At 36.5% G+C, this 13197-nt stretch overlaps 1 protein-coding gene across 4 annotated transcripts in view; it reads left to right on the top strand.

Moving 5' to 3' along the window:
• The window catches only part of DOCK4 (dedicator of cytokinesis 4), a 248507-nt gene that overhangs the window by 89780 nt on the left and 145530 nt on the right, over positions 1–13197 (top strand). For all 4 annotated transcript variants that reach the window (XM_054056438.1, XM_054056437.1, XM_054056436.1 and 1 more), the window contains exons 5-8: positions 1498–1594; positions 3492–3640; positions 4986–5070; positions 6655–6806. In XM_054056438.1, coding sequence (XP_053912413.1) covers positions 1498–1594; positions 3492–3640; positions 4986–5070; positions 6655–6806 — 483 coding nt within the window. The remainder of the gene's footprint in view (positions 1–1497; positions 1595–3491; positions 3641–4985; positions 5071–6654; positions 6807–13197) is intronic.

The raw sequence follows: 13197 nt of genomic DNA, 5'->3' as shown, positions 1-13197 counted from the left end.
ATCAGTTCAATGCCAAAAGATCCACTTAAACTTTGAATGGAGAGAGATGTTTTCCCTTTACTACTTTTCTTAGGTGTTGAAGAGCCAAGATTTATTTTTGACAACAACTGGTATCTCTTCTTTTTGAGAAGAGCTAATAAATCAGAATAATTGGTTAAAATTAGTTTTAAATCTTTGTTTTGGAACTGGAATGTTCTGATTAAAAGAAACATAGATTTGCATTTGGTTTTAGATGTAATAGTTACCTTGACATGTCTTAGTTCAAAACAGTTTCTTCCCAAGTCTTACTTAATTTGGGAGTGTTCATTGTGTCATTCGCTTAGATTTATTAGTAGAGAACTGATACATAACAGTGTAAAACCTGTTTTGGTAAAGGCCTTTCTCATCATAATAGATGAATGCCTAAACATCAAATGTAGGTGATCTTTATTTTGGGAGCATGAATGAGTACGTAGAAGGTCCATGGTTCACGATGGGCAGAAATAACCAAGATAACTGTAATCATACTTAAAAAAAGAGATAAAAAAATCACTTATTCCCACAGGTGAAGTGGCTTCACATTACTGTTAAACAGTCTGATGTTTGCTGTTGAATCCAAGCCACATGTGGGTTCTCATGCCCTGGGATCATTTCTCCTTTAAAAGTGGTTATAGATAGAACTGAAGGTTTGGTGAAATAAAATTGTTGTAGACTATGACAATAAAACAAGTCTTGAAGATGGAATAACTTTTGTTAGCAGACACCATGTCAATACCTGTAGGGAGTTCCATCTCTGTCGCTTCTGTTTTCTTCATTAGTCTGTGTTTCCCATTCAGGCCATGTGCCCTACAGCACATCATGGCCAGGGGCTGCCACAGTGTTGTTTTAACTTGATAAGAGAGAAATGATATCATAAGTAATCCAAGCATGAATGCAAACACTTGACATATACTGTGTGTGAGAACAAAGTAGTAGTGATGATGGTGTGTGAAGTGATGATGTGTTGGAGAGTTTGCTCTTGACCAAGCCAACACAGCTTTTTGTTGGCCAACATCAAAGAGGCAAGAACTCACACTGTATTAGTTTTCTTTTGAGATTTTTATATCCTCTTTCAGTTAAAGGAATGGCATTTTCTGTCTTATTTCTATAAACAGACATGTAAAAATAGTGGCAACAATTACTGGTTTGTAACCTAAGCTAAAGCGGCAAGATACCTGTGGTAACTGTGGGAATTATTCTGCTGTGAAAGCAGGTTTTGATTTGCTTATCTCATAGTAAAAAAAACAACTTGCCTTGACTTCTCTAGGACCAAGACTTTCCATAGGAATTAAATTATCTTCACCCAGGCCTTTTCCATTGGGATTAAATGAAATGTACAAATAAAACATGTTGTGGGCTGAAGGAGCTCTCATGTAGGTTGATAGACATAACTGGTAGCAGGAGGAATTCTCTGTATTACTAAGTGTAATGGGATTTGTAATGCTTGTGTAATATCATGTGTTCTTCTGCATATTACAGACAATTTGAAATGGTTATTCCAACAGAAGATTCTGTTATTACAGAAATGACATCAACGTTAAGAGATTGGGGGACAATGTGGAAACAACTCTATGTGGCAAGTACCGTGAATAACAGTGCTTTGATTTAGTGCCAATTCAAAAGAAACACTGCTATTTAGATGCTCTAGTTTAGTTTAAATGTACATTTCAGAAAAGATGCATTCAATTTGGCTTTTAACTGTTCCAATTATGAACGAAATATATCTCTTAATTTGTTCCAGTCATTGACTACTACTGATGCTAAACTTTAGCAGCTTATTGATTGGTTTAGTCTTGTCTGGCTTCACTTAGCCGTTGGATCTAAGGATTCTTTTGTCGCTAAATTGAAGTATTGGAAATAAGTCTAACAAACAATATTGGTATTTTATTGAAACATAGATTTAATCAGTGCTTTGAGGTACTAGCAACTCATAAACAGTTTTTATAGCTCTGGAAAAGAAAGGATACTTCAAAACATTATTTTCAGCTTAATAGTGTTGTTAAAGTTGGCATGTCTTTTGTATTCACATAATTTACTTCAGTAGAGCTTATTATCGGATACCAAAACCAAAAGTGGCACACAAGTTAGTATTTATTTGATTTGGGATTTTTAAAAAGTAGAAATTAAATCCTTATACACCAGTGTGTGATGGAAAACTAGGAAAACATACTGTCAGGTCAGTTCCCTCTAATGTTACTGTAAGTCTTTCTTCTCTCTTACTCCTAATTCAAGGGCTACTTATATGACCTTTTTTTCTGTTACCTATCAAGTTCATGTATTCCTGTTTTTTTACTGAAGTTGTTCCTTTCTTGGCAACATTTTTCTTCACTGCTGTTGTTATTTGTGTTAAAAATACACTGGCTTTCTTTTTTTCCAGACAGAAAGCCAAGACAATAAATTAATGCCTTTTTATTGAGCTTATGAAGTGAGTGAATGGGAAGTAAAAGGAGTAAATCTATCAAACAGCACTTTGTCAGAGCCCTTGGAATATAAAAGTTATTGATGGAGAGTAATAGTGCTTCTAAGTAGTTTTTAGCTTATCATAGCTATTAGCAGAAGTAGCTGAACGTTGTTTTCATGCCGCTTATTCATAGGAAGAAGGAAAAGGGCGGCTTAGAATTTTTTGCAAGAGTTAGCAGAACAAATATGAATATGAATGTTTTTCAACTTTGTGTGGTGCATCACTGAAATTAAGGTTGCGATAATTTCTGCCAGTTGAAGTTTCTCAGAAAAACTATATCAAGTAAAATCACTTAGAATTTGTGAAGGAAGAGTTCAAAGAACTTCTGTTTGGGAAGAAACCATTATGGGAGGTTGTTTAAGTCCTTAACTGGTATAAAGTTAGAGTAGGAGAATGTGTTTTAGAAAGCAGTCACTTTCATATAATTTCTCCTATTTCACAGTTAGAAGAAGAACTGTCAGGACAAGATTCTGTCTACATAATACCATGTATTTACAGTTAGACAGCGTTACATACAGTTGTATCTGTGCAAGAAAAAGTTAAGAAGAACACTAACGATCTGTAGTTCAGAGTTTAAAAGCTAGGAGCTGTTGCCTTTTCATCTCCTTATGTGTGTGGCTTCAAATAGTCATATACATTTTTGTTAAGACAGCAGCACAGAATGAAGATACTCTTGGACTAAAAACAGTGTTATGGCATGAAACAATTTTTTTTTGCTGAATTTTTCTCATATCTGTCACATAAATTAGACTGTTAACATGAGAGATAGGAAGTTGTAGTGGAACTTTGGAGTGAGTGTGGTGCAAAGACAGGGTCTATGGTAAGCTCTGAAGTTGTTCTATATGCACACACACACATGCAGGTAAAATCGTCACAGTACGATGGGGAGAAAAAAGATATTAACAAGTAGGGCAATAAGGAGGTTTTCTTGACTTGCCCACCATATCTGTATTTATTAGGATTGTCAACTTCTACAGTTGATATAGAGGCCACTGTGTTTTTTATCTCGCAGAGGAATGAAGGGGATCTCTTTCACAGACTGTGGCACATCATGAATGAAATCCTAGACCTGCGAAGGCAGGTTCTTGTCGGCCATCTCACCCATGATCGAATGAAGGACGTCAAGCGACATATCACCGCTCGTCTGGACTGGGGCAATGAGTGAGTAAAGGAATCTAATTATTATGCCTCATCTTTAGCCTCATTGCAGAATGTTGAAATGAGAAACACACTCCTGATGGGTATTATCCTTTCTCCTTTTTTTTTTTCTGTTGACTATGTTTTAATGGTGAAAAACGACTTGTCATTTTATTTTGCTTTTCTCTCTCAGTTTATTTTACGTAGCAGTAGTGCTGTCTGTATTGATATGTCCGCACCACCCTTTTAGGTCCTTTCAAAACACACCTGATCAGAATCCTATATGACACAGTTACCATAGTTCTGTTGTCTTAGCTGAATCTATATTAGCTGACATTGCTTCCTGTTTGGCTTGCGTCACGCAATTCAGTTCTTACTTGGGCATCTCTAACATACATCTTGCTACTATGCTCTTCATCTTTCTTTGATCTGAATAAGAGCTAATGCAAATGATATTATCTATTTTTTTTAAAAAGGCAAGAAAATAGGTTAAAATACCTTATTTGGCAAAAGAACTATATTTGGCATTTGGGGGCTGTTTCCAAAGTCTTTTCTTTAGCCTGTATATATTCAGTTAAACTCTGACTAAATGCAGCAATACTCAGTAGAAAAATTAACTGAGTTTTAGGTGTTTCTGCAACTACTGCTATCTGAAAGCTTGAATACCTAACATAGACAGTTAATCACAGTTCTTCCACTATGATTAACTGTCTGCTTAGAATTGCACTGTCCAAATGGAATTGTGGTGGTTTTTGAAGTGATCAGTTCCTGCTCTTTAAAAACAGATTTTTAAAAAAACTTTCTAATCTTTGAAGTTTTTTCTAAATTCAGCGTGACTGCCCCATATATATTCTTAGTCTTTATTGCTTGCTGCTGTGCAGAAAATGTTTTATTCCTGTTGATTCAAGTTCATTTCATTATTTTGCTCAGAGGATGCAACCAAACAGCTTTGACAGCATCCAGTCCAAATGAAAACTAAGCTGATGTTTTGGCATTTGATGGATTTTCTTTTTATCTTGTTTTCTGTGGTTGTCAATCAAATTGACAATACTAGTGTGATTCATTGTGCAATGCCCACAATAGTACCAAGGACAATATCCGTTGTACATTGTCCACAATGTGAAACAGATTTACAGATTGTGGAAAAACATACTCTATTTGTGTTAAAAAGTGAAGAAAGAGTAGGAATCATCTGTGAATGGTGAATACAGCCAAAATACGTTAAACAAAATCAAAACCAACTGTAGAGTACCAATTAACATGCACATTGTTTGTTGAAATGTTTCTGTTAAATGTAAATGGAAGCAATGAGTTAATTTATTTCCTTTGTATGTAGAAGTTACTTACTGTTATTCCATTTCTCTCACAGACAACTGGGGCTTGACTTAGTTCCAAGAAAAGAATATGCTATGGTGGATCCTGAAGAGATCAGTGTTACGGAGCTCTACAGGCTGGTGTGTGAATATAGTACTCAGTACTTTTGCTATTGAATTCATATTGAACTCATGCAGTGAGTTGTACTGCGAGAAAATAAGTTTTCTTTTGACCAGTTGTGTTATCTCTACATCTGTATGAGATGCTTTGATTTGATGCCAAATTTGTGGGCACACATGTTCATTTTACATGTTATTTGTTAAAAGTTTTGTTTTGTGACATATGATTAAAATTGTGATTGTTAACATGAATTTTAATCATCAGTAAAAGCCTATGAGGCTTTCCCAGTAGAGCTTTAACTGACCCATGACCCATGTATATTTATGGTACGAGTATCATCATAATTAATCAAACTGGGCTATTGGTCTTTTCTAATATATTAATGTTAATAGTAGTTAAACTGCATAGAAGAATCTCTTGTCTGGGTATAAAAGCCTGTCTTGATTTACTAAACCCAGCTCTGATACTTCTTACTCTGCTTTAATCTCCAGTAAAGTCTAGGAAAAATTGCCAATTCACTTATTGGCTCATGTACCGCAGCTGTCACATGTATACAGTTCTGAACCTTAATTGCTTAAGACTAAGCCTTTATTTAAACTAAATTTTATTTATGCTTACTTTTGTATTTAAATATAGAACAGAGCTAAAATATAATTGCTGCAGTTTGCTGTAGAGCACAAATTACAATGTATTTTTGATAATTTTTAACTACTTGTGCTGCTGACTTATAATGTCAGGCCTACTAGTAATTTCTTCATGCTAGAATCAGTATATCTTTGGGCAGTTTCAAAGCCAGATGTAATCTTACGGAATCCTGTTGAAGCACTAGATTAAATGCAGTGGGGAAGTGTTAATCGTAAGAAACATACAGAGGAAGAATAACCCAGAAAACTAATGATGGAAGTCATGGAGTGCACTTTCAAAAATAAAGATGAAAAAAAAAAAAAAAGCTCAAGATAACTTCAGTTTGAAGGCTAAGTAGCTTAGAAAGATTGCTGTTTAAAATGCTTTTTTGGTACAATGTAAGAGAAAAATAGGACAATTTAATATCATTTTACACTACCTTTACCATTTTAATCACCTGTTATAAACTGTGAAGTCAAATCGAGAGAATCTGTAGCTTCTATATAGCAAAGATGTGATATTTTTTCCATTCTGAAATACTAGTATTTAGTCTTGTACAAAAGCATTTTTTGTGTGCTTGAATAGTGGAACACCAGATATTCATATCAGATATGAAATACTGTATTGTTACAGCACAAAGCATAAAGGCTTTAAATTTTCGAAGTAGGAAAAAAGGTAAACTTCTAGAGATTACTGCTTTTTCCCTAGAGGTAATTATGATGCAGTGCAATACTAGAAAAGTCACTTCCTTGAGTTCTCTGTCTTAGATACAACCCCTTGCCTCCCCAACTGCCTTTGGCCCCAGACCAAAACCAAACAACCAAACCAACCCTCACAGCCCCTTATGAGGTAATACAGAATTAAGACTTTAAAAATTTGAATTAAGAAAATAGTTTGCTATTACGTTTTTAATCTCTTTATGTTTTGAGGTTTTTATGATTAATTCAAACTGGCTGCTGTGTTGTTTGTGGTAATTTTAGATGGAGCATCGTCATCGAAAAAAAGACACACCAGTACCAGCTAGCAGCCACCATCTTTTTGTTCAGATGAAAAGTCTCATGTGCTCCAATCTGGGAGAGGAACTGGAAGTAATCTTCTCACTCTTTGACAGTAAAGAAAATCGGCCCATCAGGTATCACATGATTTTTCACTGTAATAATAATTTTACATAAATTTTGTCAATATGCAAATGCATATTTTGGTCAAAGTAACAAATTCTACATTTTCAAACAAGCAAAAGATAGCCTTGATTCAAGATAATTTTTTGCTTCCTTTTTAAATTCAATTCCTATAGTTAGTAGTTTGTAGTATCGTTTTAGGTTCAAATAATGTATATTTAATGTATGTATCAGTGCACATTCAAAACCTAGAACCGTTGCTTGCTTTAATATTTATGAGGTGAATTCTCCTAGGTACATGAGACCGGAGGACTGCCCTTAGTCAGTGAATTAAGAGTCTTTTTATAAAAAGAGCCTGTACTTCAGTGAGGAAGTGCCTGTTCTTCAGTGAAATGGTCAAACCCAATCTTACATCCACTTAGGGTTTGTTTTGCCTCTTTTTTCAGCTGGGAGCTGATCCTTGAACCATTCTTCTGTTTTTCCTATAGTTTAAATTCTTTGAGAGCCCTGATAACCTTTGAATTTTTAAATATTCAGTAGTTACTTCTACTCCCAGCACATTTCTGGCCAAGAGAGAATATGGTAGTGAACAATAGTGGAACCACAATGCACTTAATAAATATGAGAGTAGGAGAGTGGAGTTAATACAATAGCCTTATAGGTTCTGCTTGAGAAATATGCCAGGAATGCTGAACCAACTAAACGCTTGTGCGGTGGTGATGGGAGATCACCTTCTGGTTAGAAGATTCCCATTCATAATTTGCTACTGGTTGTTGGCCACTGTATTCTTTTTTGCTCTCCTCACCGTAGGACGAATGTATTCTGGATGCAAAAAAAAACCCCATCTGCTTTAAGACTGGCCATGAGAGAAAAAGGCTAGACTTAAAGCAAAAAGTGCTGTAGATAAGACAGATCACTAATACACAAAAAGAAATATAAGCTACTGCTCTAAGCCTGTTAATAGGGTAAGGAGTGTTACTCAAAATGCATACAAAGCCATAGGTATGTACTGTCATCTTTCTTATAGTGCTAGGAACTTGGGAAACCATGCGGAATTTGGGTTGAATTAGGTAAAATTATGTCTGTGTTTTGTAGTTGAGCAAGATAACTAAACAGTGCTTTGAAGAAAGATTATACTAAGTATATTGTTAATGAAATATCAGCCACTATTGTTACACTAATACTGCTGCTAAATACTGAGACTTCATTCTGGCCTTTCACTTTTGACATTAGTCACTAAAATGCAGTTTACTATCATTTCTGAGAGTTAAACTTGCATCAGGGCACACTTTTTGTGTTCAGTCCAGTGAATGCCACAGCAGGTGATAGATTTAGGAGGAAGCTTCAGACCTTGACAGAAAACAATTTGGGTGTTATGGATTGCTGAAAACAAGGTTATGGCAGTAATGGTGGGATGAAAGCAAATGGACTGGTTTTCAGTTCACATGAAAACACAAATTCTAGAGCTGTTTGTCACATGCTTGCTGTGATCTGACCTTTAGTTATTGATTCCTGACTCCAGTGTCTGTTTGCAGCTGCTTTATTATGTGTGAACTTCCTCATCCCATTACTGGCAAACCTTGAAGAAGCGTGTTGCCATGAATCCAGACTGTCTTCTAGGGCATGGGGAGAATGAAAGATGAGCTTTGTGAAGGTAGTTGGCAACCATCTGCAAAACAAACATACACACACAACCACAACAACAAAACCACAAAACAAAAACCTTCCCAAGAAGGAAACAAACCTCTCAGCATGTTGAAAAAGCTGAAAACTCTCTGGAAGAGAGTTTTCACAAGAACAAATTAAATGCAAGGTATGTCTGTGTCACAGAATGAACTCTGGAATGCAGAGATGTCCAAGTTGGAGATGTATATGGTCTGTCTGAACTATACCTGGAAGCAACATAACCAGATTATCCGAGTTAAACCAAACCTAGTTGATCTTAGTGCACAAGAATATGGTATGATACATAACTTCTATTCAGTACAAATGGGTGGGCTGTTTTAGAAGTCTTTAAGACCCTGACTGATGCATGCATGAAATGAATAAACTCCCTCAGAAAGTTGATGTATGAGAAAAAACAATGTCTGCACTCCCCAGCTACTGCAGTTCACACCCTACAATAATGCCAAAAACGACTGGCAATCAGAGTTGTGGAGCCTGGACACACAAGACTCTTCTGCTCATTTCTGATGTAAGCACAGGTCAAAAGCTATATTTGCTAGTGCCGTATTATCTGTCACAACCTACCTGTGTCATTTGTTTCCCAAGTTGTTGTCTTGTGGCCCAGTAGCTAAACATTATTACATGCTAAGAGCAGGTTAAAAGAATGTAGGTGCATAAACTAGAAAGGAATTTAGATATCAGATTGAAAACTACAATCCTGAATGTTGGCGCACAACTTTCTTATTCTTGTGACTTGTGTTTTGCCACTGGAGCTAGGTTCAGTAAGTATTTTTTGCAAGACTGAATTCTAACATGCAACGTTAGCTGCTGTTTCTCTTTGTAAAGACAACCAGAGGAGGAAAAGGAGAATGATAATAATTGTGATTTCCTGTACGCATTATACAATATCTTAGTGACAATTGCTGTAGCTTAAGAGACTAGTCCAGACTCCTTGGAAGATGGGAGATGGAGGTCTGAATGTTCAAAGGCAAACCAAGAAACTGAGCATGGGTCTTTTCTTAAAGGAAAACCCCAACCTATTGTTATAAATCTGTCCTTCACTTACACTACACTCTTGTTCCTCTTTATTAAAAAAAAAAAAAACCAAAAAACCAAGCAAAACCCAAAGAGGTCACTGTGTGTTTCACATTTAAATTTATCACTTGCTCCTCTTCATCACCCTTTTTTTCTGTGATTAGTTGTGCTTCATTAGAAAAGAATCCTGAAAGAACATCCACGTATATCTTCTGAGAGAGTAGGGTAAACCATCAGGCTCTGGAATTTGAGTAGATGAGGGTACGTTTCCGTAGTCCTGAGTATGATGCCTAGTTTAAGACATACACCAATGCTTTAGCATTTCCTTTTTGTGTAATTTTAGAAGGCCTCAAGATGAATAAATGGACTTCAGGGTTTGAGTCCAGCTCCAAAGACATCTAAACTTAATATCACTGTGTGAATTGAATTCTAAAACTCTAGGCTGCTGTTAGAGTCTACAGAGATGCAGTTGTAGTCACTGAAACCTAGAAGGCGATTCAGCTGATGAAATGTTTGTGTCGTCTCTAAGGCACGTTGGATAGCTTTTTACAATCCATAGACTCTTGATTAAAGAGCTGCTCAGCATACCCTGAGTCGTTTTAAGCTGAATCCATCCTGATTCTCTTTTGTTTTGCTGCTTTAGACCTCGATAAAGTTTGAGACTTCAAGTTCAGAAAGGGTTGATGTTTAATTCATAACTAATATTGAATATCTATATACTTTATCTGACTTTGTGATTTTAGCCCTTCAGATTGGAATCTGTAAGGAAAAGCACTCTGAATTTGCTCTAAAAATATTTGCAGAGGATTGAGAGTAGGTGATAGATGTTTACAAAAATCTACTACTGTTGCTATGTTGAAATTCTTTTGTTAAAAAAGAAAACATGGTCTGCGTGTCTCTTTTGTTATGATGATGCGGTGGGTGATGTACATGTTTAAGGAATATTCTTCTAATTTAACATATAAGTTGGTGCTCTCATTGTGTGACCTACCAGTCCATTTCTTGGTTAGCACCTTTTAAAATAATAAGAGATGGAAATTAAAACCATGCAACCATTAAACCATTATTGTGGTCTTGATAATGTGTCTTAGTATTCATTTAGTACTTTGAATAAAAATAAACCCAGATAAATTTACAACTAAAGTATTCTCAAATAAACTTTCATCTTAAAAGTATGGATGCTTGCTCATAATTTTCTGAACATGCAATAAGAATTAGATAATAGTATGTTTTTCAGGGGAGATGTGAGAAATGGTGGTGTTGAAACTAAAGATTGCTGGATTGATAGTGACTGTGTTGCATCACTTGCACCTAACGTAGTGTGATCAGTGCCCATTTTTGGGAAACAGGGCATCATTTTTCTGTCAACTTCAGTAAGATAGATAAATGTTCTTTTGTGATCAATTACCATTTGTTTGGAACAGTATGGGACTTTAATTTTCTCCAGTCTGTTTTGTTGCTGGAAATTAGTGTTAGAAGTAACTGTTTCTAATCACGTTGGTGTCCACAGTATCATCAATTCTGTTGTATTATGGTAGATGACTTTATCGTTGTTAATAAACAGTAATATTAAATCTTACTTTGCAAACTGATTCTGTATTGGTATAACTGTATAATACATGTTTTCACACTTTAAAAGGCTTTTTTTGGACATGAATATCCTATAGAAGCAAAAAAACTGTGTAAGTTTGTTCTTGGTACTTAAGTAATTAAAGCCGAGTGATGGCATGCTTATGCACTTGATGCATTAACACTACAGTTGCAAGTCATTCATTTTCTACTTGATCGGTGCATATTAATTTCACTTGACTGCATATGAATATGTATATATCTGTGTTTTCTAGCTAAACTAGCTGCTAGGAATAGGTTTTGCTATCACTTAAATTAGCAATAAACAGCTGAAATCAGACCCTGATGATTCCTAGAGTGTTCCCTGGTGTGTTCTTGTATCTTGTTCCATTTGCCTTCTTTTGACTTTGCAAATTTATTTCTTATAACAGTAACGGCTCCAGAGCGAGGCAGAATCACAGAATCATTTAGGTTGGAAAAGACCATTAAGATCATCAAGTCCAACTGTAAACCTAACACTGCAAGTCCAACACTAAACCATGTCCCTAAGCACCACATCTACACATCTTTTAAATATCTCCAGGGATGGTGACTCCAACAATTCCTTGGGCAGCCTGTTGCACTATTTGACAAAGCTTTCAGTGAAGTAATTTTCCTCAATATCCAGTCTAAACATCTCCTGGCACAACTTGAGGCCATTTGCTCTTGTCCTGTCATCTGTTACTTGGGAAAAGAGACCATCACCCACCTTGCTACAACCTCCCTTCAGGTAGTTGTAGACAGTGATAAGGTCTCCCCTCAGTCTCCTCTTCGCCAGACTAAATGACCCCCATTCGCTCAGCTGCTTCTCATAACACTAGTGCACTAGACCCTTCACCAGCTTTGTTGCCTTTCTTTCGGCACACTCCAGAGGGAACGGTCTCAAGCTGTGACAGGAGAGGTTCAGATTAGACATTAGGAAAAACTTCTTCACTGAAAAGATTATCCAGCACTGGCACAGGCTGCCCAGGGAAGTGATTGAATCACCATCCCTGGAGGTATTTAAAAGATGGGTAGATGAAGTACTTAGGGATCTGATTTAGTAGTGGACAGGTACAGTTGGACTTGATGATCTCGAAAGTCTTTTCCAATCTAGTGATTCTATCATTGTATGAAAACTGAACACAGTTTTTGAGGTGTGGCCTCACCAGTGCAGAGTACAGGGGCAGAATCACTTCCCTGATCCTCTTCTGATACAAGCCAAGATACTACTGGCCTTCTTGGCCACCTGGGCACACTGCTGGCTCATGTTCAGGCAGCTGTCAACCAACACTCCTTGGGTCCTTCTCTGTCAGGCAGATTTCCAGCCATTCTTCCCCAAGCCTGTAGCACTGTACGGGGCTGTTGTGACAGAGTGCAGGACTCTGCACTTGGCCTTGTTGAACCTTATCCTGCTGGTCTCAGTCCATTGCTCCAGCCTGTTCAGATTCCTTTGTAGAGCCTCCCTGTCCTCCAGCAGATTGACACTTCCTCCAAGCTTAGTGTCATCCTCAAACTTACTAAGGGTGCACTGAATGCTTTCATCCGGGTCAGTGATAAAGATATTGAACAGGACTGGACCCAGAACTGAGCTCTGGGGAACGCCACTTGTGACTTGTTTTAAGGATTTTCCTTTGGGCTAACTGTAGTTATGTGGACCAAGTGGCAAAAGCACATGTTCCACTTTAGTTTTATGCAGAAGAAATGCAGTTCACTAGCTTAAAATTGTGAATCATAATGTAGAGGCAATCAGGAGATTTTCTTCAAAAGTGAACTAGTTTGATCATGTGGATAGTTAAATAGTGTGTGTATGATTGATAGTACAGGATCATAGTTTGAATGGGGGAAAATTCTGTAAAACATGGAGTAACTCAGTTTTACTTATGTAAATCTTTACTTTGGGAGTTAAATGTTGTGGTTTTTTTCAGACATTACAATCATATTACAAATACAGTTTCAGAGCTCAAAGGGATTATAGACACCTGAATGAAGTTAATTTAATGTGAGATGCACTTAGTTAACTAAGTTTAGACTTTGGATAGGACATTGTTAGAGCTCCAAAGAAGGACTCAAAATGTGTGTTTTCAACATTTCACCAGAGTGCAATGATCTTGTGTT

The sequence above is a fragment of the Cuculus canorus genome, chromosome 1 (assembly GCF_017976375.1).
Source record: "Cuculus canorus isolate bCucCan1 chromosome 1, bCucCan1.pri, whole genome shotgun sequence".
Classification (NCBI taxonomy): Eukaryota; Metazoa; Chordata; class Aves; order Cuculiformes; family Cuculidae; genus Cuculus; species Cuculus canorus.
The sequence above is the reverse complement of the archived record's forward strand: the minus strand, read 5'-3'. Positions and strand labels throughout refer to the sequence as shown.